The 27,290-nt window shown below is 37.4% G+C and overlaps 1 protein-coding gene across 1 annotated transcript in view; it reads left to right on the forward strand.

Moving 5' to 3' along the window:
- The window catches only part of PCDH15 (protocadherin related 15), a 1,060,244-nt gene that overhangs the window by 526,401 nt on the left and 506,553 nt on the right, over nucleotides 1-27,290 (forward strand). The window contains exons 6-7 of the mRNA XM_059881970.1: nucleotides 9,554-9,673; nucleotides 22,002-22,112. Coding sequence (XP_059737953.1) covers nucleotides 9,554-9,673; nucleotides 22,002-22,112 — 231 coding nt within the window. The remainder of the gene's footprint in view (nucleotides 1-9,553; nucleotides 9,674-22,001; nucleotides 22,113-27,290) is intronic.

Below are 27,290 nucleotides of genomic sequence, written 5' to 3' on the forward strand. Positions count from 1 at the left end.
CAAATGTATAACTCCATTCCATTTGTGGAGAGTGCATTGGTTTTTAAACATCATTATTTCTGAGGCATATATGTAAGGTAGGGATGATTTGCAAGAGAGATTTATAAAATTACTTTATCAGAGGAGGAGGTTAAAGACTGAATTATAGCCAAAGCATGAATGACTTGCAGGTTGGAAAAATTATTTTTATGGCAAATGATCTTTGGACTATACAGTGCAATCGAAAAGACCCTGAAAATAAGTAAAGAGGGAAGAAGACAGTAATTAATCATTTTAAACTGGGTCTGTTTTCTAGAACTACAATATTAGAAGTTTACAATATTTTACATAGATGACTATGGAAGCACTGTAGACAATCTTCAAAGGATCATGTGTGTGTGTGTGCTCAGTCGCTCAGTCATGTCCGACTCTTTGCGACCCCATGAACTGTAGCCCACCAGACTTCTCTATCCATGGTGTTTTTCAGGCAAGAATAATGGAGTGGGTTGCTATTTCCTCCTCCAGAGGATCTTCCTGACCCAAGGATTGAACCCAAGTCTCTTGTATCTCCTGCATTGGCAGGCAGATTATTTGCTACTGCACCAGCTGGGAAAACCCTCAAAGGATCATGGAGTATAATCAAAATACCAAAAGACTGCATGGTCCCTGTTGCAGTTAAATCAGCAATTGTGCCATAGAGTTCCACATAGTAGCCATACAGACCTTGTGAGTTAGAACATGTGAGACCAATTTTTATGTCTGCAAAATCAAATACTCAGCTTTACTTTTTCACTACTGAGAAACTGCATCAGGGACATATTAGTCAAACAGAACTGAGGGATACATGATAGATAGGTAAATAGAGTGAGCAAGAGAGATTTATTACAAGGAATTGGCTCACAAGATTATGGAGGCTAAGACGCTCTAGGATTTGAGTTGTCAAACTAGAAACGCAGCTGATGTAATTCTAGTCAAAGACCAAAATCTGAGAACCAAGAAAATTGACTGTGTAAATTCCAATTTGAATCCAAGTCTGGAGGAAAGAGAAGACAGATGTCCTAACTTGAAGACAGTCAGGCATAGGGAGTGAATTCTTCCTCCCTGAGCTTTTTGTCCTATTCAGGTCTTCAATAGATTAGATGAGGCCTGCCCATGTTTAGGGAGCTCCCTGGTGGCTCAGGTGGTAAAGAATCTGCCTGCAATGCAGGAGACCTGGGTTCGATCCTTGGGTTGGGAAGATCCCCTGGAGAAGTGAAAGGATACCAACTCCAGTATTCTAATCTAGAGAATTCCATAAACTGTATAGTCCATGAGGTTGCAAAGTGTCAGACAGGACTGAGTGACTTTCACTTTCACCCACATTTAGGGGATGGAACAATCTGTTTTATTAGGTCTACCAATTCAAATGTTAATCTCATTCAGAAACACCCTCACAGACTCAACTAGAATAATGTTTAACCAAATATCTGGGTACTTCATGGCTCAGTCAAGTTGACATATGACTGCAACCTCCTGTGACTGCTAATTTTATGCTACAAAAATATAAGAGAAAGTCATGGAATTGATATCTTATTTTTAATTAAATATGGAGGTGGAGGCTCCACTAATAGTGATAATTTGTACAGGATGTCACTTTCTGTGGGCATTTGTTCTTAAGAGAAATTTGGTGTGAAGTCTCAGATCAGATCAGATCAGATCAGTCGCTCATTCGTGTCCGACTCTTTGTGACCCCATGAATCGCAGCATGCCAGGCCTCCCTGTCTGGTGTGAAATCTAGTTCACAACAAATTGTGGAAAATTCTTAAAGAGATGAGAATACCAGACAATGTGCCTCCTGAGAAATCTGTATGCAGGCCAGGAAGCAACAGTTAGAACTGGACATGAAACAACAGATTGGTTCCAAATCAGGAAAGGAGTACCTCAAGGCTGTATATTGTCACCCTGCTTATTTAACTTATATGCACAGTACATCATGAGAAATTCTGGACTGGATGAAGCACAAGTTGGAATCAAGATTGCTGGGAGAAATACCAATAATCTAGATAGGCAGATGACACCACCCTTATGGCAGAAAGCAAAGAAGAACTAAAGAGCCTCTTGATGAAAGTGAAAGAGGAGAGTGAAAATGTTGGCTTAAAACTCAACACACAGAAAGCTAAGCTCATAGCATCTGGTCCCATCACTTTATGGCAAATAGACGGGGAAACAATGGAAACGGTGTCAGACTTTATTTTTTGGGCTCCAAAATCACTGCAGATGGTGACTGCAGCCATGAAATTAAAAGATGTTTCCTTCTTGGAAGAAAAGCTATGACCAACCTAGATAGTGTATTAAAAAGCAGAGACATTACTTTGCCAACAAAGATCTGACTAGTCAAAGCTATGGTTTTTTCAGTAGTCATGTATGGATGTGAGAGTTGGACTATAAAGAAAGCTGAGCACCAAAGAATCGATGCCTTTGAACTATGACGTTGGGGAAGACTCTTCAGAGTCCCTTGCATTGCAAGGAGATCCAAGCAGTCCATCCTAAAGGAAATCAGTCCTGAATATTCATTGGAAGGACTGATGCTGAAGCTGAAACGCCAACACTGTGGACACCGGATGTGAAGAGCTGACTCATGTGAAAAGACCCTGATGCTGGGAAAGGTTGAAGGCAGGAGGAGAAGAGGACGACAGAGGATGAGATGGTTGGATGGCATCACCGACTCAATGGACATGAGTTTGAGTAAACTCCATGAGTTGGTGGTGGACAGGGAGGCCTGGCGTGCTGCAGTCCATGGGATTGCAAAGAGTTGGACACGACTGACTGAACTGAACTGAACTGGATGTCTAGTACACAGTAAATGAGACTACAATATTTGTCACTAAAAAATAAATGTGTTAGTCCAATGTAGACTAATGCATAATCTTACTCCACTAAAAATGTTTCTGTTTTCATAATGTCTTTGAGTAGAAATATAGCACCTACTAGCATTGTTAGTCTTCTGTCATTAAATCATTATTATATGTAAATCATTGTCTAGAGAATTCTAGTTCAGCTAATCTAATACGCATGACCCTTCTGATATTTCATCCTTTTTTTAAGAGCGTGGGGGAAACTAAACACTTGGATTCCTGATGAAGTGTATAAGAAAGTAATATCTCATCAATTGCATTTTAAATCATTCCTTTGGGATGACTTTTTTGAGAATGTTTCCAACTTGATAATATCATCACTTGTATGAATTATTTCCCAGTTCAAGTGGTATTATTTTAGTTGTGCTTATTATAAAAATGCTATATTCTTCTGTATCCTTATACATTGTCTCTTTAATCGTTAAAGACATTAAAGTCTATCATAAGGTATTGTTTTAAAATATGTATAAAATGTTTATTCAGTATTCAGCAATTGTTTATTTTAGCATTTTATTTCTACCAAATTATCTATTTTCATGTAATTATATTACATGAGACTTCAAGAAATATTCAGTAGGTATTAATGTCAGGGGTCTTCCCTGGTGGCTCAGTGGTAAAGAATCCACCTGCCAGTTCAGCAGACACAGGTTCAATCCCGGGGTTGGGAAGATCTCCTGGTGAAGGAAATGGCAACCCAGTCCAGTATTCTCACCTGGAGAAGTCTATGGACAGAGGAGCTTGGCAGTTTACAGTCTATGGGTATCGCAAAAGAGTCAGATACAACTTGGCGACTATAACAACAGCAAAAATATCAGGAGATTATTGTTACCTCTCAGTACAAGGACCCTGGCGCCAGTGGCATTATTCTATCACTAATTACGTACATTTAGCACAATATTATGATTTGTGAAGTGCTTTACAAGATTCATCCTTCTCAATATGTACTTCAAAATGAGCAAGTTATTTCTTCACTAGTATAAATTTGGCCTATAGTGATATCAACAAATTATGATGTCGTAAGATGTCCCTTCTTTAAGTCCTCACTTTGAACAAATAAAAACTAGCAGCCAATTATGAACAAAAATACCTCTATATTAGTTGTGGGATCCAACACCGTATGCAAAGAGACCTGGAAGTAGAGGCCTGTGCATTAGGTAATAGGTATACAGACCTTGGTGTGGAATTCAAGTTAGCTGAACTCATTGGACCTGATGAGCAAGGAACTGACCCTAACTTCTCAGGGCCATAGCCTGGGGAAAACCTGGGTAATGCTGATTTAAGCAGATACCCATGGATGAGAGAGATTTTGTGAAAGTCCAGCCCACTCCAGTGCTCTTGTTTGGAGAGTCCCATGGACGGAGGAGCCTGGAGGGCTGCAGTCCATGGGGTCGCTAAGAGTCGGACACGACTGAGCAACTTCCCTTTCACTTTCACTTTCATGCATTGGAGAAGGAAATGGCAAGCCACTCCAGTGTTCTTGCCTGGAGAATTCCAGGGACTGGGGAGCCTGGTGGGCTGCCGTCTATGGGGTCGCACAGAGTCGGACACGACTGAAGTGACTTAGCAGCAGCAGCAGCAGTAGCTCTCCCAAGGAGACATTCCAGCCCTCTCTTGGAGCAAAAAATAATATGTATGATTGAATTAGAAAGGGGAGAAGTCCCTTTCCAGTGTTACCCCTCCCTCTAAGGTAACACAGTGTGAGGCTATACTAGCCTAGTGGAACCTCTCCTTGTACAAGAAAGGGAGGGAGAGCAATTTGTGACTGCCTGACAACCCTAGCTGGGTCAGACACAGTGTCAGCCTAATTATTGAGGCAGGACCTCCCTGACTCTGGGGAGGGAGGAGATTGGGAAGGATACAGATAAGAATATCAAAAGGTATTAAAAGAATGAGGTTCCTCCTAACTTTGCTCAGAACTTCAGTAAGAAGTCAGCCCACAGGCTACTTGGATAACCTCAAACAAGGATCTCTTCATTTGGCCTGTGGTCATCCCCAACACTCCAAATGCTAAACCTGTAAATTCCCTACTCTGTGGATATTCTCCAGCATCTCCAAGTGAGATGCTGGAGAATGAACTTGGATAAATAGTGAATGTGTTCAGAAAATCAGACCAGGGACTGTGGGCAAAGGAGAAACCACAAATTTAACTACAGTGCCACCTTTTGGAAAACAAAAGAAAAGTTTCCAGCAGCCAACCCAGTGTGTTCTTAAAACCAGGAAAAAAAAAAAAAAAAGACAGCCTTAAGAATTCAGCCACACCAGGGGCTTCTGTCATAGTTCAGTCAGTAAAGAAGAATCTGCCTGCATTGCAGGAGGCCAGGGTTTGATTCCTGGGTTGGGAAGATTCCCTGGAGAAAGAAATGGCAACCCACTCCAGTATTCTTGCCTGGAGAACCTCCTGGACGAAAGAGCCTGGCAGGCTCCAGTCCATGGGGTCCCAAGAGTCGGACACGACTTAGTGACTAAACTACCAGAGAGCAACAAGTGTGGACCAAGTGTATTCGTACAAGTGACGTGGGTTCAATCCCTGCGTTGGGAAGATCCCCTGGAGTAGGGCATGGCAACCCACTCCAGTATTTTCACCTGGGGAATCCTATGGACAGTGGAGCCTGGAGGGCTACAGTCCATAGGGTTACAAAGAATCAGGGACATGACTGAAGTGATTTAGCACACATGCACGCCCTGCTACATTAAAAGCAAAAGCAGCCAATGCAAAACTCCAAGGAACGTGAAGACTCAAAGAACGTGTCATCACCAAAAGAACAATTATCCTACAGTAAGCAAACACCAAAGCATGGAATTTGGTAATTTACCTGATAAAGAATTCAAAATAACAGTTCTGAAAAATCTAAATGAACTACAAGAAAACACAGAAACACAATTCAGTGAAATCAGAAAAACAAGATACGAATAAAATGAGACATTTAACAGAGATAGAAATCGTAAGAACCAAACAAATTCTGGAACTGAATAAAATGGAAAGTGCAATACAGAGCATCTACTCTAGAATAGACCAAACATATTAAATAAAGTGTTTTTAAATAGAAACACACATAAAACAAGGTTATGTATTGATTTGTTGATGAAAAATGTTGTAACCAGAGGCTTGCAAAACTTAATCCTGTATTCCCCTCAGCAATGTAATAACCCTGTATTCCTCCTAGGAGCAATGGTTCAGTATTTGTTAATTCAGTGTTCATGGTGACTTTATAGTATAGAACTACCATGGGTGATGAAAATCAACTATATTTATATAAAACGTGGATACAATGCTTCAGTGAAGAATATTGCAAGAAAGATTAGTAAGGGAATTTTTCCTTTTGAAGCATTGTTCCGGATTTTTAGGTTGGCTCAAGCAGCAATGGCTCACAAGATAATTGAACAGTTAGCTACTCCCATTTTACATTCAAGTTTCTGTTACACATCTTCATGAAATATTGAATTTTCTTGCTTTATTTTCTTTAATTATTACATGTGCATTTGTGTATTTTCTGTATTTTCCTAAGAGTTGTATAAAATCATTTATGGAAAAAAACACGAACTAAATAAACAAGTAACACACTCAGGCAGCTGCCCAAGGTGATAATCAGCCCACACATAGAATGCCCTTCAGAAAAGCAAATTTATATTTCTGAGACTTGTTGAAATGTTAAAGGACATGGAATACGACCATCTGTACAGCATATGTGCCCTGAAAATTCTGTTTAATGATGTATAGGAAAACACATTTTAACAAACAACCTATCATGTGAAGATTTTCACTCCCCACATAATATTTAGAATTATGTGTGTATTTATATAATGTTAATATGCGTGTGTACATAGATATGTACATATTTTTGTTGGGTATATATATTAATGTATTCTATAATATACTTATTCATTTTCCATATATATATATATATTTATTTAAAAGGATATTGCACGTTTTAACTCTCTTTTGCTTGTTTGCATCTAGTATAGGCCATTTCATTGGAGCCCTTTGCCTTTTGCCAGACTTTCCATATTGAAACAAAATGTTTATCCTCTTTTTTTCCTAGCTGTTTCTCTTATATTAGCTTTAAACATTCCAAACCCTCGCTTATATCTGAGTGGTAGATCATGAATAAATGTGTGTAGTTCAATTACTGATACATTTTAACATTACATTTTACATGTGTATGTCTGTGTGTGGATATTTACTTACTCCAGTAGTGAAAATGAACGATCTATGCTAATATGTTTGGTCTAAATATGCAACTATGGAAGGAAGTAAAACTCACTAGTCTATGCAAATGTTGAGCTAATAATTTGACATACTACTTGTCGTTTGCTGTCAACAACTAAATATCACCTCTTCAAAGTTGGGTCAGAAGTCTCGTGAAGTTGCTCAGTCTTGTCCAACTCTTCGTGACCCCATAGACTGTAGCCCACCAGGGTCCTCCATCCATGGAATTTTCTAGGCAAGAGTAGTGGAGTGGGTTGCCATTTCCTTCTCCAGGGGATCTTCCCAACCCAGGGATCGAACCCGGGTCTCCTGCATTGCGGGCAGACGCTTTATCATCTGAGCCTCCAGGGAACCGCAGCCTAGTTTCAAAAATTTCAGACACCTACTGTTCAAGTTTTCTGGCTTTTTCCTTTTATGTGTGTGTGTTTTTTTTTGGGGGGGGATAACTTTTTAATTCAACTCTGTGGCACAGTTATATACTTTGGCAACAAAGATCTTTAAATATTGTTTTATTAAATATCAAGAAGCAAAATTTTGCCATTCAATTTTAAATTTTCATAATTAAATATATCAAGAGTGAGTGAATTTTTGTAAGAGAAATCAAGGCACAAATACATTAGAGTGGGTGAATTTTCACAAAACAGTGACATATTTGGGGACAGGGACTACATTAAAAATATTAAAATGTTGGCTTGGAAGCCTTTTAGTTAACTATTTCCAATGGTGTGTCCATGTTCATATGTGTGCTATTTAAACCATCTCCTCTCACTTTATATTCAGTTCTCTTTGAGCTGCAGAAAGTAAAAGTTTACCTTTAAAAGCTACTTGCCAGGAGGACTGACTTTATAAATATACTACTTTGTACTTACAGTTCCCCAAACCATGGGTTCCCCAAAGCATAGTTTTAAAATCACTTTTAATTGCAATTGTATCCTTTTTCTAAATCAGAGATCACAAACTACTGTGGTTGCTGTGCCACTGGATGTAATGGGGGTGTGGGGGGCATTAAATTCATAATATAATTCTTTAAAAGCTATTGTCAACTTTAGAACCAAGAGATTTCTTATAAAATCAGAATATTAAAAGATGTACTATTGGGTTGGCCAAAAAGTTCATTAGGGTTTTTCTACAACATCTTTTCCACAACATCCACAACATCATTGGAAAAATCTGAATGAACTTTTTGACCAACCGAATAGCATTGGCTCCATATTCCATTATGAGAATTTCCTGAGGCCGGGTAGCCGATATCCTTTTAGAGAAGGATGTGTTCTTTAGTCGCCACATTCCCATGAGATGTGCTTCACTCCTTTACATTGCCTGATGGATCCCTAGATATCTAGGTTTGTAATCCCTGAAAATGGAAGTAAATGAGATGATTCTTCTTTTCTCTCCCTCTATTAAGCCATTTCTCCATGAAAGAATCCTATTTAAAAGCTAACAAAACATATCTCAGAACAAAATGTAAACATCTATTTTCTTTAGAGGCACAGGTCCTGTGTTTATTGACTAAGTTCATTTATTCATTGTGACAGTGCAATAATTAAGAAAGTAAAGTGTAAAATGTAAGAGTAATGAAAAAGGTGCCAGGTACTGACATGGAGTAGGGAAATGCTATGTCAGGAATGGTTTAGAAGAAGATGATACCTAATTAACTTGTAAAATAACTAATGAGAAGGATTCCATCTAAAACTTGAGAACTGGAGACTCTGGATGTAGGAATACATTGTGAAAAGACTTACAAGTAAGAGAAAACAACGGTGATTCTCTGATGGAGATTAATAAGAGATAAAGCTAGATATTCAGGCCAACTGTGAAATCATGGTCTTATATGACACATAGTGTTTTATTGTTGGTTTAATTCAAAATGAAAAGATATTACTATCCCTCCAATTCTATCAGACAATGGCTTTATACTCAACCAGTACTACAATCACTAAAGAAAATCCCAGCTTTCTCTCTCTTTTGATAGACAAGGAATCCATAGTTTCCAACTTTCTTCCTCAAATTTGCAACCTGCATGTAATTACCAACCTGGATTTAATTGATCTCTCTGATTTCTTTTCTAATTTTAAAATACCGTGATTCTTGATAATTCCTTCATACAATATAAATCCTAGCTTATAGATAATCTGATGCACCAAAGTGTTTTTAAATAGGAACAACAGATGCATTTTCTCCACAAGTTTAAGATGCTAATGTTTATAAACTGGTCCAAATGTGCTTTACACTGAATCAGGGGCTTCTGTTTCTTTATGCAAAGCAAGGACTAATGTTGGAAATTTCCAGACTTTTAGGGACTCCTGCGTAAGTTTTCCAAGGGTTCTTTTGAAACACTTCGAGTCTGTGTTTGTGGGCTGCTGCCTACTTTTTTCCTTTGTGTGATAAATGATTGTGTTTTTTGTGCTGGAACATTTCTGGTGTGTTGTTGATCAAATGAGAATTGACAGTTTGTCTTTTGTATTCTTTCCAGCTCACTCCAGTTGGCACCACAATCTTCACAGGATTTTCAGGAGACAATGGAGCTACAGACATAGATGATGGCCCAAATGGACAGATAGAATATGTTATTCAATATAATCCAGACGATCCAGTATGTAAATACCGACTTGAAATGTAACTTCACTATAAGTAGTAAAATTAATATTTATTTAAGCTGATATTTATTATATTCTTCTATTGCTCAATTCCTAGAACCATGTTAGTAATTGTACTATTATTAATAACTATCCCAAATTACATTTTATGATATACTTTTGCTACATTTATAGGCTAGTTTTGGATGGGTTTTGTTGGTAAAAGTTTTAAAATGTCTTCATAGGTATAATAAGTCATTTTTATTAAATCTCTGTTATGTTAGTTGACTCCTAAGCATTCTAAATAAATCACTTCACATGTTATTACCAATGTAATACATATGTTTTATGGAACTTGCAAATTAATACCACCACTACCCCTTCTCCACCAGTGAAACCCGAGATAGAAAAGAGGACAAAGACTCTAATTTTCAAAAAAAACTTTTTTTATTTTGTGTTTTTTTTTTTTTTGCTTTAGACAATGGGGCTTCTATTTTGTTCTCTAGGCTAAGTTCTTTCTAAGATACAGGATATATAATACAAAAAAAGAAGAATTGTTTTCTTGAAACTAGACCTGAAAGTCGTGCCTGCTATCTTTCTCTTCCTCTTTTCCCCAAGGCAGCTTCTCAGAACACAAAGGGCTCCTCAAAGTAGTTTTACAATCACTTAAGTGATGTTTAATTAATGTTTCTCCTTTATGTTTAATATTAGGAATATAAAAAGTGGTGACACTAACATGTCTTTGTTTTTAAATTATATATCTCTTATAAAAGCTCTAAACAAAAAAACTGTTGAGCTTACAGATACTAACAACTCTCAGGAAGATCTGCCTCACAAATTGATTGTCAATTATGAATGCAGTTTCTCATTTTACCGTCACAAATCAGTTAGTAACAGTGTTTCTATTGTATAGGAGAGAACACAGGTTCCCAGGTGACATGACTTGCCTGGCTGTTATTGCTGTTGTTCAGTCATCAAGTCACGTCCCTCTCTTTGTAACCTCATGGATTGCAGCACCCCAGGCCCCCTGTCCCTCACTATCTCCTGGAATTTGCCCAGGTTTGTGTCCATTGAATCAGTGATGCCATCTAACGCACAGCTATGTCTAAGCTGGAGAGTCAGGACTTGCTTTCTGAGTAGTGTGTGCTCCACTCTTCCTCTGTTGTGCTCTAATAAAAATAGTTCTGGCACTTGTGTTAAAATTAAAAAAAAAAAAAATTGGAGAGCAAAAGCAAAACACAAAAAGCCCATGAGTATAGCAGGGAAAAGGGACGATTTAGGGGGATTTTGTTTTTGTTTTTCCCCTAAAAACTATGCCTCCACATGTTTATAGGCAGACACAATGATTCCAAGAGATGGAGAGATAATGAGAATGTGACAGAAAAAGACAGTAATGATATAAGGTGTTACAAAGAAGTAGAGTGGAAAAGATAAAAGGAACAGAAGAGAAGAGGGCAAGAGAAACATTTTTAAAAGATAGAAACATGTAGTTGACTATACAGAATATTTCGAAACCATTTATTTTCTTACTATTTAGATTTTTAGAATAATCAATTGTATGCATGTGTCATGTTTTTAGCTTATATTTTATGAGGGTCATTTTCTAATCTTTACTCCTCAGTTTGTAAAAATGAAACTCCCACAAAGTAGAGGATGGTCAGGTCATGTATTTTAAGGAAATATTTATTATGTTGCATAAAAGAAAGAAACTTATCCAAGGTTTGATATAGTGTGAGAAAAAAAATGAATTACTTGGGAAATATCTCTTAGAACTTTCGTGAGGCTGAAATACCTTGTTAGCTATGCAATAATTCCTTCTGAATGCTTCCCCTTTTCAAGGATTTGTGGACTCAGCATGAAATATAATATCATATACTTTTGCTACCTACAGATAGAATAAGTCAGTCACATGCAGTTTCCAAATTGGAAAAAAAGAAAAAAATGTTCTTTAACAAGCTAGCACTACTATGGAATAAAGAAAGAAATTCTCTGGTCATGGTTAATTGGTGAGGCAAAAGATTAAGATGTCATGACAGCACTTAACTGAGAGTGTGTGTTTGAAAGAGTAAGCATTAACCAAATCACATTCTTATAGAGTGAATCCAACTTTAATCATTATAGAGACTTAATGATCAACACCAGTTTCTTCTCGTGTAAAATCTCTTGAGCACTATCTTATGATATTCATATTATTAAATTATTAAATCTCTAGAAATTCTGCTTATAATTAAAAGCATAATTATATTATCCAGCTTATTTCTTAGTATCAAACCAAGAAATGTAATACATATGTATGTGTTTGTAATACATACACGTTTGTATGTATTACAAATGTGTGCATGCTAAGCCACTTTGGTCACGTCAGACTCTGCAAGTCAGTGAACTGTGGCCCACCAGGCTCCTCTGTCCAAGGGATTCTCCTGGCAAGAATGGGAGTGGGTTGCCATGCTCTTCTCCAGGGGACCTTACCAATCCAGGGATCGAACCCACATCTCTTATGTCTCCTGCATTGGAGGCAGATTCTTTAACACTAGTTCCACCTGGGAAAATATGTAACCTCAAATTGTGGACCCTTCTGGCCTTTGCAAACACAATATAATTTTTTAAATAAATTTTATATAATTAAAATTAGTTTATTTAAAATTGAAGATGTTAGTTGCTCAGTGTGTCTGACTGTGACCCCATGGACTATAGCTCACCAGGCTCCTCTGTCCATGGGATTCTCTAGGCAAGAATATTGGAGAGAACAAACATATGGATACCAAGGGGAGGGGAATGAATTAAGAGATTGGGATTGACATAAATACACTACTATGTATAAAATGCATAACTAACGAGGAACCTACTGTACAGCAAAGTGAACTCCGTTTGATGCTCTGTGGTGACCTAACTGGGAAGGAAATCCGAAAGAGAGGGGATGTATGTGTACATCTGACTGGGTCACTTTGCTATACAGCACAAACTGACATAGCAGTGTAAAGCAACTATACGCCAATAAAAATGCAAAAAAAAATACTTTGCATTATAGTAGAACAGAAGATACATTTGTAAATTTCTACAAGGATGACTTGGATAATGTAAATGAGTGACATGACGGAGGTAAAGTGGATATACACATATTGTCTGTATGATAGAAGTCTGTTTATGGGAAAGCAATTCAACTCTAGCTGATTAATCATTGGCTTATTGGAAATCAGGACCACGGTTGTCATATTTTTTACTGTCTGAGCCACCAGGGAAGTTGTATTTATAAAACAGTAAAGCATCTGTCTATAATGCGAGAGACCCAGGTTCAAGCCCTGGGTTGGGAAGATCCCCTGGAGAAGGAGATGGCAATCCACTACAATACTATTGCCTGGAAAATCCCATGGACAGAGGAGACTGGTAGGCTACACTCTATGGGGTCGCAAAGAGTCAGACACAACTGAGCGACTTCACTCACTCACTCATGCCATTTTCTGGGCTTCCCTGGTAGCTCAGCTGGGTGGGGAAGATTCTCTGGAGAAGGGATATGCTACCCACTCCAGTATTCTTGGGCTTCCACAGTGGCTCAGATGGTAAACAATCTGCCTGCAATGTGGGAGACTTGGGTTCTATCTCTGGGTTTGATCCCTAGGTTGGGAAGATCCCTGGAGAAGGGCATGGCAACCCACTCCATTATTCTTGCCTGGAGAATCTCCAGGGACATAGGAGCCTGGCAAGCTACAATCCATGGGGTTGCACAGAGTCAGACACAACTAAGCTCAGTACATACCATTTTTATTGATTCTAAGTATATGCATTAATACACAATATTTGTTCTTCTCTTTATGACTTACTTCACTCTATATAACGGTCTGTAGGTTGATCCATGTCTGTGCAAATTACACACTTTGGTTCCTTTTAATAGCTGAATAATATTCCACTGTATATAGGTATCATATCTTCTTTATCCATTCCCCTGTTGATGGACATTTAGGTTGCTTCCATGTCCTGGCTATTGTAAATAGTGCTTCAATGAACATTGGAGTGCATGTATCTTTTCAAAATATGGTTTTCTCCATATATATGCCCAGGAGTGGGATTGCTGGATCATATTTATTTTAGTTTTTTAAGGAACCTCCACACTGTTCTCCATAGTGCTTGTACCAATTTACATCCCCACCAACCGTGTAGGAGGGTTCCTTTTTTTCCCATATTCTCTCCAGCACTTACTGTTTGTAGATATTTTGATGATGACTATTCTGAGTGATGTGAAGTGATACCTTATTGAGCTAATTGTATTTTTAAAAGTGAAAAGAAAAATTCAGAAAAAAAAAAAGAGAAGAATTTGTCTTCAAATGTTCTATGGAATTTTTAATTTTAGAGAGTTTGTCTTACTCAGAAAACTGCAATTATGTTAGGTATCATTCTGATAGTTTATTGATAAATCTTATTATTAACAGATTGATACGACTGTTCATACAATAGATTATCATATTAGTTTTCTTATCTTGGTCTTTTATTATTTTATGCCAGACTTCACTGACCTTCATTCTGCATTTCAAGTGCTTTCCCAAAACTAGTAAGGAGAGCGCTGATGACATGCCCCTTACAGCAGGGTCCAGTGGACTGGAAGCAGCACAGCACTTTCAGTAAATCCCACTGCCACTCAGAAAAGCACTTAAGACATTTCAGTAAAATGCCTGGGCTACTTCTTTCTTGGAGGTAGTAGAGTGGTCTTTCATCATCTCCTCCTCAGTAGATTGACCTTCTTTTGTAATGTGCTTGATTCTCTTTAAATTTTGAAGGAACTGAATAGGAAAAAAGAAAAGCCATCATTTATTCTGTAATGTAAAGGGGTGTAATTCTTTTGAATTTCGTGAATCAGGAAGATAAAATCACTTTTTTTTTTGCCTTTTTGATATTATTGAAGTATAGTTGATTTACAATGTTGTGTTAATTTCTGCTGTACAGCAAAGTGACTTGGTTATACATATATATATATGCATATTCTTTTTTTATTTTTTATTAAAAAAAAGAAAAAAAATCATTTTGTAAATGCAAAAGATGTCTGATAAATCATTATCTCGAAGCAGTTTTGCATATAGGTCAAAGTCCAAATTTCAGATATTACTAAAATATCTGGGCTAAGCAAAAACAATATTGCTTACTGTTAGATAGTTTACTAAAAACATTACCTTACACTTTGATACATTTCTTTATAGAATATATTATATGGGATAGTCACATGGCACCATAGTCATATTATTATTATTTTTTAATAATGAACATTCATGTTTAATTCAGTTCAGGTCAGTTCAGTCGCTTAGTCGTGTCCAACTCTTGCAACCCCATGAATCACAGCATGCCAGGCCTCCCTGTCCATCACCAACTCCTGGAGTTCACTGAGAGTCATGTCCATCGAATTGGTGATGTCATCCAGCCATCTCATCCTCTGTTGTCCCCTTCTCCTCCTGCCCTCAATCCCTCCCAGCATCAGGGTCTTTTCCAATGAGTCAACTCTTCTCATGAGGTGGCCAAAGTATTGCAGTTTCAGCTTTAGCATCAGTCCTTCCAGTGAACACCCAGGACTGATCTCCTTTAGGATGAACTGGTTGGACCTCCTTGCAGCCCAGGGGACTCTCAAGAGTCTTCTCCAACACCACAGTTCAAAGGTATCAATTCTTCGGCACTCAGCTTTCTTTACAGTCCAACTCTCACATCCATACATGACCACTGGAAAAATTATAACCTTGACTAGAGGGACATTTGTTGGCAAAGTAATATCTCTGCTTTTTAATATACTATCTAGATTGGTCGTAACTTTCCTTCCAAGGAGTAAGCGTCTTTTAATTTCATGGCTGCAATCACCATTAGGTTATTGCTTAAAGTCTTTTTGTTAAAATTTGAACCCAGGTCTTTTCACTGTGAGTCTGTGACATTTTAAATTTACAATATACATGTGCTTTTGAAGTTAAACAGAAACTTCTAAATACAGTTTCCTAAGACAAGGAAATAAAGTATATTGTAATTTTTCCTGTATCACTAAATATGCATATGCATATTTGTGTGTGTTTCTGTAGCAGGGAGGAATGAGTTTTTTGGAAACAGAGAAACAATCACCAGAATTCTGGTATTTTACTAGGAGCAAATTAGTATTGCTGTACTTCCCAGTGAAACTCATTTGTGCCTTGCTCCTGTCATTAGATCACCAGGAAATATACATGTACATGTGTGTGTGTGTCTCTGTGTGTGCAGGTCCCCAAACCAAATCTCTCTGCTTTCAAATTGAATTTCTAGTCCTTGCAGTTGAATGGAGAATATAAAAAACAATATTTATAAATGTAGCATGAATATGAGAAGCCAAACAGAATCTTTCCTGATTATTAAAAAATGATGGATGACCAGAGTTCTCAGCTGAGAACAGATAATTCAAAGTATGTCATTCTCTGTTTCCAGATCATCTACATCTCTGGAGCTCAACACCTCCTTAAATGGCTAGGGGAGAGGTGTTATCTTATCTCTATTGGTACTTAGTCAGCTTCCCACAGGTTAATAAAGAGGGTCATAGGGGAATGAAGTGCACTCTAGAGAAACATGGAATTGATAGAGTCAACATTCTGTCTCCTTCTTTGCTTAAGTCAGTGTGAGTATGTGTGTTGAGGGTGGGCATTATATATGCCTCCTACAATTTTTCTCATACTTCCAGCAGTGAGAAAATAATTTAAACTGCCATATATGCCCATTTACTCAATGGTGATTTGCCACTTGTCTGGCAGTTACTGAGATACTAAACTGCCAGGAAGTTGTGAGTGGACCTTTCCTAATGGAGACCAGATGCTTGGGGCCTTTGTCATCATTGGAATATCTATTGAATAGCACTAGGCAGGTAGAGGTCAGCATTTAAATTCTCATCACCCAAGGAAACCTGTGCTAGTTTGTGCTTTACAGAGTAGTGTCCAAAATTAACAGAAAGTGGGTCAGGGACTTACTTCCAAAAAATGTAGGGGGCTTAAGGAAAAGGATGTGACTGTGCTCCTACACCTGACAAGGCACCGGCGACCCACTCCAGTACTCTGGTCTGGAAAATCCTGTAGATGGAGGAGTCTTGTAGGCTGCAGTCCATGAGGTCACTAGGAGTTTGACACGACTGAGTGACTTCACTTTCACTTTTCACTGTCATGCTTTGGAGAAGGAAATGGCACCCTACTCCAGTACTCTTGCCTGGAAAATCCCATGGACAGAGGAGCTTGGTAGGCTGCAGTCCATGAGGTCACTAGGAGTCTGACATGACTGAGTGACTTCACTTTCACTTTTCACTGTCATGCATTAGAGAAGGAAATGGCAACCCACTCCAGTGTTCTTGTCTAGAGGATCCCAGGGACGGGGGAGCCTGGTGGGCTGCCGTCTATGGGGTCGCACAGAGTCGGACACGACTGAAGCGACTTAGCAGCATCAGCAGCAGTGCTCCTACATTCCTCTTCTTTGTTGATGAAACAAATCACTAAGGATGAAAGGAGAGGCAAATGAATGGTAGAGGGAAGGAGGGTATAGACTTTTTTCCCCTCCCAACTCAAACAGTTCTTTGACAAAGTCTAAGACTGAGATACTGTTGATATGCATGATCACACACACATATATCTGTATCAGAGTTATTGAAAAGTTATAGGATCCTATTTCCTGGTGATCTAATGACAGGAACAAGGCACAGATATGTTTCATTGGGAAATACAGCAACACTAATTTGCTCCTGGAGAAGGCAATGGCACCCCACTCCAGTACTGTTGCCTGGAAAATCCCATGGACGGAGGAGCCTGGTAGGCTGCAGTCCATGGGGTCGCACAGAGTCAGACACGACTGAAGCGATGCAGCAGCAGCAGCAGCAATTTGCTCCTAGTAAAATACCAGCACTCTGATCACTGTTTCTCTGTTTCCTACAAACTCATTCCTACCTGCTACAGAAACACACACAAATATGTATATGCGTATTTAGGGACACTTGAAAAATTATAATGTAGTTTGTGTCACTTTGTTCTAACCAATTTCCTATGAAATTCCATTTAGAAGTTTCTGTTTGACTTCAAAAGTACATATATGTTGTAAACTTAAAATGTCACAGACTCAGTGAGAAGACCTGGGTTCAAAGTTTAACACAAAGAAAGACTTTAAGTAATAATAAATATTATTATTTATTATTATTATATTTAAAAGTCCATCCCAATTTAACATAACTAACTCCAATATAAAGAAAAATGAAATAATTGTCCATCTTAAAATTGTGTTATAGGAGCTTAGGGGCTTCCCTGGTTGTCCAGTGCCTAAGACTCACACTCCCAATGCAAGGGGCCCAAGTCTGATTCCTGATCAGAGAACTAGAGTCCATGTGATACAACTAAAAAGATTCTACATACCTCAATGAAGACCTGGTGTGGTCAAATAAATAAATATTTTAAAAATGTATTACAGGAGCTCACTATTGAGTTGAGTTCACAAATGACAATACTCTTATATACTTAACTTGATCTTTTCTATCTTCTAGTTTATTTTTTCTCAAAGTAAAATCTAAACCTTCTACTTGAGAATTACCCAAGAGTTTTGTTAGAAATACAGAATGTGTGAGAATTCTGGAATTTGGAGGAATAGATACTCAGAATCTGAATCTAAGTGATACATTTCTACGATCCTTATATACTCTAAACTTTGATAAACATTGTCACATCGCCTTATCATATAGCAATTAAAAAAAACTATATTTTCTTACTAAATTTGCTTGTTTTTGTTCCTCCTTAGGTAGAACTCTAGACATGTCATTAGAGCAGGGCATTTATTTGAGTTGATCTAATCCAATATTCTTCTTTTTTTTCCCAATATTCTTTTTGTTAGAGGGAAAATAAAGAGCATCCCAAGCATTTACCTACATTTTGCTTCTGCTTTTTCTCATGATTATTATTCTATTTTTTTAAGGCAGAATGCACACTTCATAAATAATTGCTTCTTAATAAGTTAGCTAATTTTAACACAAAGGTTTTTCATATACAATAATTTATAAACAGCATTGATCTTAAAGCCGATAGTCTCCTTAGTTTCTTGGAACATAAATATTGATGGGACTACTAGCACATGGAAAATCTCAGATGTCTCTAAAAGAGTAATTTGAAAATAAGAATTAGGTTTAATCAAAAATGTGTTACAGGAGCTTAAGAACTTCCCTGGTGGCCCAGTGACTAAGACTCACACTCCCAGTGGAGGGGGCCCAAGTTTGATCCCTGATTAGAGAACTAGAGTCCATATGTCGCAACTAAAAAGACTTGGCATGCTGCAGTGAAGATGGATGTTCCATCCAAAAAGTGCTCTTAAGAACAATAACAACAATCCCTAGTTAGCAATAAAATCCCTAATTACTAACTGTAATGTTAATAAAAATTCTATTAATAAAGATTGTCAACTAAAACAGAATCACAAACTTCCATTACGTTACTTGACTAGAAACATCAAGGTAAGTATCTCCAGATCATAGACTGAGATCCTTGAGAAATCTGTAAGGGAAAACAGAAAATACACAAATAACAAATGTTGTTTGGAAAAAACAATATATCATAAGATCAAAGACTTAATCCTAAATTGGATGACAAAGAAGATTTTACTGAGTAGGATTTATAGAATTTATAACTCAGAGAAATGAGGGATAGGATCTTTAGGCAGGAGAAAATTAAAAGCAAGTGTCACCTGTAAAGAGTCATGGCATAAATGGAAAAGAGAGGGGACTACAAGATGAGGACACATGGACAGGAGATAATGTATCAAAGTGCTTTCAGCTGCAAATAATAGAAAACAATTTAAAGTGACTTTGCCGACAAAGTCATGGATTATCTCTCATAACAGGTCGTTCAGAGAAGGGGTGGTATCAGGATTTGTTAAGCAACTCAGAGATATCACAGAAATGACTTTTATCTATTTTCTGCTCTTCCATTTTCAGCATTTTGTTTACTTCTAGATTAACTGTATCAGTAGTTCCAAAATGACTGCTGACATTTCCAAGTTTTATATCCTTATAGAAGCATCTATAAGCAGAAAAGGGGAAAAAAATTCCCCTGTGTGTCTCTCTCTGTTTACAATTAAGGAAAGTGCTTCAGATTATCTAGAAATAGATCTCATGCACATTCCAAAACAGTCACTGGCAAGGTGTGGAATGTCCATGGTTGGAGTAGATTTGTCAAAACTCACTCTACTTAGGGGCATATGTGTCCCAGCTCAGCCACTCAGTCCTGTCTGACTCTTTGCAACCCCATGGACTGTAACCCACAAGGCTCCTCTGTCCATGAGATTTCCCAGGCAAGAATACTGGAGTGGATTGCCGTTTCCTTCTCCAGGCAACCTTCCTGACCCAGGGATCCAAACCCGTGTCTCCTGCATTGACAGGCAGATTCTTTACCACTGAACCACCTGGCAATCCCTGCTTAGAAGGATAGCGTCCCCTAAAGCACAAAGCTACCAGTTACCTGAACTATTGGAGTTCTGACACCAAGAATGAGATGACTTTTTGGTAAGAAACCCACCATTTATTTCATAACTATACTAACAATTGATATATGGCTCTGTAGTAATTGTCTTAGACAGTTAATAGGCCTGTAACAACAACACACTGAGTTGTGTTTTATAGTGTATATGGCAAATATTAACTGAAGTGTCCCCTATAACTAACTTAGATATTTAGATTAAACCATTTTTACATTCCCTGGCTTAGTTTAGAGTCCTACAGGGCTCCCCAGGCGGCACAATGGTAAAGAATCCACCTGCCAATACAGGAGATGCAAGAGATGTCAGTTTGATTCCTGGGTTGGGAATATCCTCTGGAGTAGGAAATGACTACCCACTCCAATATCCTTGCCTGGAAAATTCCACGTACAGAGGACCCTGGTGTTCTACAGTCATGGGGTGGCGAAAGTCAGACGCAACTAAGCACATCACACAGTGTTTAAATAGGCAAAAATGCAGGGAAAATGCCGAATGTCTGTTTTTAGTTGTAAATATCTCACTTGGTACATTTTTTAAAATATATTTGTATTTTAAAATGTTACGTCTTTAAATGACTGTATCCAAGAAGACTTGTAAAGTCAATTGCATGAGCACAAGAGTAAATCATTAAAAAATATGTATCAATTGTGTGCTGAATGTGTGTATGTACCAGAAAGAGAGAGAGTCAGGGAGGGAGGGAGGTAAAGATGGAGAGGGCGAGAGCATGACTCTAGATATTGAAGGTTAATTTGCCTACATTCCCCTGAATGAACTTGAAATGGGAGATTAGATTTGACTCAACTGTTCTCACATTAAATTTCAGTTCCTAAGTAACTCCCCTCATGTCAGCTGAGGATGTAAAGACACATGGACACACCAACACCTCCCTCCCCACACACACACATGCATATACTTTCTTTCTCTTTCCTTCCTTTCTTATCCTTTCTTCCTCCTGCTTGTCTTGCCCCCTCCCACCACTCCTTTTTCTGAAATACGTATCTGAGTATTTCATGTGGTATCCACAATCACACACCCACCTGCCACTACACGAAACAGTCACCAAAAAGCTCCAGTGCTAAAAGTAGGCTGATTTGCTGTCGTAAGTGATAGACTAGTTTATCAGTCTTCAGAATGGCACTCAAACACAAACGTGATGTAAAAGCCCTTGAAGGATAAGAGACAGATCTTATAAATTATATCCTCTTGAGGAATGACTGTATTTTCTTACTCTGACGGTTGCTAATACCAGAGCAGCACTGGTTGGAGGCATTTTGGAGGTTGCCCTTATGAACTGCATGTTACCAAGAAGAAGCACAGTCCCTGTTAGGGTAAGGGCAGCAGATTTGAGGCTTGGAAAAACAAACAAAAACAACCTATACCACATTCTTTTTCACAAAAGCACAGTTTCAAGTTAATAGTTGTATATCTTTCATACAGTACTTGAAAATATGAGAATATAGAATGGACTCCAATGTCATAAAGGACTATTATGATAAATCATAAATTGCAATCATTGAACTCTTTGGTGATTAAAAAAATTGTGAAAAGATAATATGGTAATAGGAAAGATCTTCAGACATCTGGGCTTAGCTTTAGATATATTCCGGGGATGTTTATGTGTAACTCTGATAATATGTGAAAAAACTATCACAAGAAGTAAGTTTCCTAGATATCATTATCAAAGCAAGACCTACTGATTAGAGTGACAAATTTTCAGAAATAAGAACATGAAACCTGAAGCTGACATTCACATTCTGTTTTTAGATGATGAACATGTTGTCTATAACTTTCAAGGGGACTAAGCTGAAATATCAGACTCTCTAATTTATCTTATGTTCAAATGATCTCAGATGTGTATCTTATTTGCAGACTTCCAACGACACTTTTGAAATTCCCCTCATGTTGACTGGAAATGTAGTGTTAAGGAAGAGGCTCAACTATGAAGATAAGACTCGCTACTTTGTCATCATCCAAGCTAATGTGAGTTATCAATTTCTGTTATTTCTCCCCTCTGAATTTATGAAATACAGAACTCACCTAGAATGTATGTGCTCACTATAAATTTACAGCCTCAACAAGGTAGCCCTTCGTGTAATTTGTGTATTATATTCTTCTGGATGAGGAATGGGGTGGAATAGAATGGGGAAGATTATCCCTAGAATGGGGAAGATTATTCCCACTCACTGCATTCTTCAGTCTTGGACTCACTCAAACACTTCACTGATTTGTTTTTAGCTCATGCTGAAGTATTTCTTAAAGCTTGATTGACTGAACAACCGCAGCAGAATCACCTTTAGTGTTGGTCGCTCAGTTGTGTCTGGCTCTCTTTTGTGACCCCGTGGACTTCAGCCACCAGGGTCCTCTGTCCATGGAATTCTCCAGGCAAGAATAATGATGTGGGTTGCCATTTTCTTCTCCAGAATCACCTTGGGAGTACATTAAAACTGCAGATTCCTAGACCCAACCTCAGACCCTCTGAATAAAAATTTCAGAAGGTAGAAGTGGAAAACTTGCATTTTTATTAGCTCCCCAGGGAACTTCAAAGTACACTAAAGGTAGAGAACTGTTGAATCATTTATTGAATCACTTATTGAATCATTTATCTTTTATTACTAGTTGCTCAAGATGTGTAAGTTACCATGAACATGGTCTTTATATGTGGGCAGCAATAACAAAACCTGAAGAGCGGTTGCTTGTATAATATTATTATCATTATTTTAATAAAATTCTTAAATTTATGTGATTCCAGGGTTGATTTGACAGTTCAAGTATATTACCAAAGACTCAAATTCCTTCTGTCCTTAAAATCTATCCTTCTTGAAACTTGGTTGTTTTTCCAATGTTTTAGAAAGGAAAGAAAAAGTATCCTCCACCAGTTGTTCTTAACAAGCTTATATGCAACCAAGTGTCACTAAGTGGCCATGTTTTATCTTTTTTAGAGATATTTCAGTAGAAAGAACATAAATGTGTGTGTGTGTGTGTGTGTGTAGTATACTTGTGGTGGTAGTTATAGTTCGAGAACTAGCTCTTGATGACAGTTTTCTAGACTTTCATTCAAAACATTTTGTTTTGTTTTGCTTTGTATTTCAATTCAGTGTGGTTTGTCTTAGGGCTCAGTAGTAGAGAATAGAGTAGAAACTGCAGATATAGGAAAAAGTAAAATCTATTATAGAAGACCCCTCAGAATTCCTCAAAAACATTGAAACATTTTTTTTTTTCCTATGTAAAGGAAAATGTGAAGAAAATATACAATTTTCCTTTCTGACTCAAAATCTCTACTAAAATTTATAGAAAAGTCAGATTGCTAAGGAATGTATTTGAAAACTAATTGTTATTGGGTTATTTAAAATGAGTTTTTAGTTTTGCCAAAAAACTAATACAATTATGTAAAGTTTAAAAATAAAATAAAATTAAAAAAATAAATAAAATGAGTTTTTAAAAAGAAATATAAAATACATCATCTGACTTGCTGTCTACTTTAAACTATTTATGAAGACATCTGGGACAATTTGAATCCAATTTGCTAGACTACTCATAACTGGAAAAGGCTGAGAAATTTTTGGCATTTCAAGGATAAACTTATGAAATAACAGGATATACATGGAGCTTTGAAAGGAAGGAATGGAATTGGTGAGAAGTTGAATGACGATTTCATTTTATCTGTAATGAAAGTAAAAGTGTTAGTCACTTAGTCCTGTCAGTATAACCGTATGGACTGTAGCCTGCCAGGCTCCTCTGTCCATACGAATTCTCCAGGCAAGAATACTGGAGTGAGTTGCCATTTCCTTCTCGAGAGGACCTCTCTGACCCAAGGATCGAACCCAGGTCTCCCACATTGCAGGCAAATTCTTTACCATCTGAGCCACCAGGGAAGCCTTTTATCTGTAATAGCAATGTTTATATAAATTTAAATTATGCAATAGAGAATGTGAATACTAAGTACAGGAAATTATATGATTTTTTGTGTTTTCAGATTATATCCTTTAAAAATATATAATATATCAAAATTTAGGTATGTTATGATTGATTCAACTGTACTTAGGTTCTTTTGTTTGTTTTTTGCTATAAAATTGATAGCTAATTTTAGGATTCTCATGAGAGGCAAGGAGTGTAATGTAGTGGTAGAACCATAAACTTCAGAACCACATTGTCCAAATTCAAATCCTAATTCTGCCCTTGCCTAGCTGTGTGAATTTGTGTATACTCTGTATGCCAGTTTCCTAAGCAGTAAAAGGGCAATATTAATGAAACATACCACATAGGGTTCTTGTGAGGATTAGCAAGTTGGCAAACAAAAATGTGCTTAAACTAATACTTGGAATATATTCTGATATCATTACAGTATTACATAAACTTCTTTAGTACCAGTACTTGGTCATATATGAACAGATAATTAAGAGATAAAATTACTATGATAAAAATTGTATATATGCATGTACATACGGCAGATTCTTTACTGCCTGAGCCACCATGGAAGCCCATATATATATACAAATATTAATATATATGCACATATACTTTTCATCTTAGAAAATAATGTCATATTATCTTCCAAATTGTTGCAGCACATCACACTCCCACAAGTTATAAAGAAAGCTCATTTCCTCTACATTTTAGATGTATAACTTATTTAATACAGTGGATTATTGGGGCTGGAAAGATGGTTCATGTTTACTTGAGGGTCAGTTTTGAGCCTCTCTTTCCAAAGCCGAGTTCAGTGACCTCATTTGCGGCCGTGGTGGGAGATATTTACAGTATAGAAAGTGACAAACGATTCAAGTCATGTTCTCTGGTGACCTGTGGGGTGACCGTGGCTGTGGCGGCTTGGAGCAGGATCTCACTTCCTCAATCAGGGATTGAACCTGGATTGCACCACTACCCTGGTTCTTATACCCTCTGGAAAGGAATTTCAACATAGAGTTGGAAAACAGTGAAACAGATAAAGCGTTTATTAAGAGAAATATGTGTGGATACACGGGTGGGTAGGCTCAGTAAGTCATATTCAGGGGAAATTTAAGTCATTTATAAGGGGGCAGTCTTCCAGGTCTTTGTTTTCCTCTGGCCAGTCATCTTGCTTTGACCCCATATCTGATTTGTTTCAAGGCTCTCCCTATGTGTGCAAGCATGCTTGTAGTCAAGATGGATCTCAGTGTGAGGGGCTCTGGGAAGTTAGCAAAACTGATAATTGCCTAGCACTCTCCTCATCTAAGGAAACTTTCTGTGCAAGTGTAATTTAGGAAGTCTCCCTGACCCCAAGGATGAGAAATATGTGACTTCCTTATCTTTTACCCAAGCAAGGCTTAGCCCCTCTTCACCCCTGACATTACTATTACCTAACAGTGGAGGAGCCTGGTGGGCCGCAGTCCATGGGGTCGCTAAGAGTCAGACAAGACTCAGCGACTTCACTTTCACTTTTCACTTTCCTGCATTGGAGAAGGCAATGGCAACCCACTCCAGTGTTCTTGCCTGGAGAATCTCAGGGACGGGGGAGCCTCGTGGGCTGCCGTTTATGGGGTTGCACAGAGTCAGACACGACTGAAGCGACTTAGCAGCAGCAGCAGCAACAGTATCTACAGGAGACAAAGTATGGCTTTTCATCCTGTTCCTGTTGTCATTTCTATCTCAAAGTATAAACAGGAGGCTAGTTGTAAATGTATAACCTAGAGTCCATCTATCTCCTGCCTCAGTAAGGGCTTCTTGTTTCAGCTGGTTGTTAAGTGTTTATTGCCAAACATATAAAATGTATATATATATATATATATATATATTTGCTTTCCTAGTGAGTCAGTGGTAAAGAATCTGCCTGCCAATGCATGAGACATGGGTTTGATCCCTGGGTTGGGAAGATCCCCTGGAGAAGGAAATGGCAACCCACTCCAATATTCTTGCCTGGGAAATCTCATGGACAGTGGGGCCTGGTGGGCTATCGTCCATGGGGTTGCAAAAGAGTCAGAGTTGGACATGACTTTGCGACTAAAACAAAAACATCATCATAGATCTATCTATCTATATGTATACAACTTATATTCTTATATTTATGTAGAATAATGATATTTATATATTTAAAATCATTCTTTTATAGTCTTTTTTATTACTGTATTGATGTTAACTAATGTGCAATGTAAACTGTGTCCATTAAAACCCTATATATTCTCTTAGAGTCATAAGGAGAGTTGAAATATGAGCAATCAATTTGGACTTCAAAGTAGATGGTTTCTAAGAGGCTAGAAGTCTAATGATAAGTTAATAAACATTACTCAACATTGGCTTGAATTTGCTTAAAGTACAAAGACTTGATTGATTTGCAAAAGGAATCATTCAAATTTCATGTAGTTGTGAGGTTTCTTTTTATATATATGAACATGTTATTATTCTTAAATAAATTGGAAGAGTTTTGGGAGACCAACATTAAAAAAAAAAAAAAAACTTGTCACTTATTTTATTTAGAAATTTTGCAACATTAATACCCACACCATTTATTTTAAATATGAATAGAAAATGAGGCAATGATAAATTCTAGAGAAAAGGAGAAAAAAATCTAGGAAAGGAATTTCAGAGAAGTACAAAAATCAGGGGTTTCCTTTTGTTAAAACTTCTGATACACTCTGTATTAGAATTTTGATGTTACCCTAAAACAAACAAACAAGAAAATCAGACTCATTGCTATACATAGATAGTTTTAAGCCAACTATTTTTCTCTTTTCTTTTTTTTTTTTACTCAACAGCCCATAAATAATTGTCAGAAAGAAAAGGTTTACATTTAATTAAGACTCATAACAAGAATACTGTTTGAATTATTCTATCAATATCAGTGCTAGTCCACATTTTCACAACAAAAAATCTTTTTTTTTTGCCATTTTATTTTTTATTTTTTTTATTATATATTTTTATTTATTTTATTTTTTTATTTTTAAACTTTACAAAATTGTATTAGTTTTGCCAAATATCTTGAGAAGGAACATTAGCTATCTTTTGTAACAAGAAACTATATTATACATATTTGTTGAACTAAAATAAATAGACTGCCAAATACTTCTCCAACAAAAATAGGTTTATTTGGGATAAGAAGTTTGGGGTCTACAACCCATGATGAGCCATATGCAAGTCCCCACAAAGCAAGGGAAGGAAGAGAGAAGGGGGGAAAAAGAAGTTGAGAGA

This window comes from Bos taurus, chromosome 26, assembly GCF_002263795.3.
Source record: "Bos taurus isolate L1 Dominette 01449 registration number 42190680 breed Hereford chromosome 26, ARS-UCD2.0, whole genome shotgun sequence".
NCBI lineage: Eukaryota > Metazoa > Chordata > Mammalia > Artiodactyla > Bovidae > Bos > Bos taurus.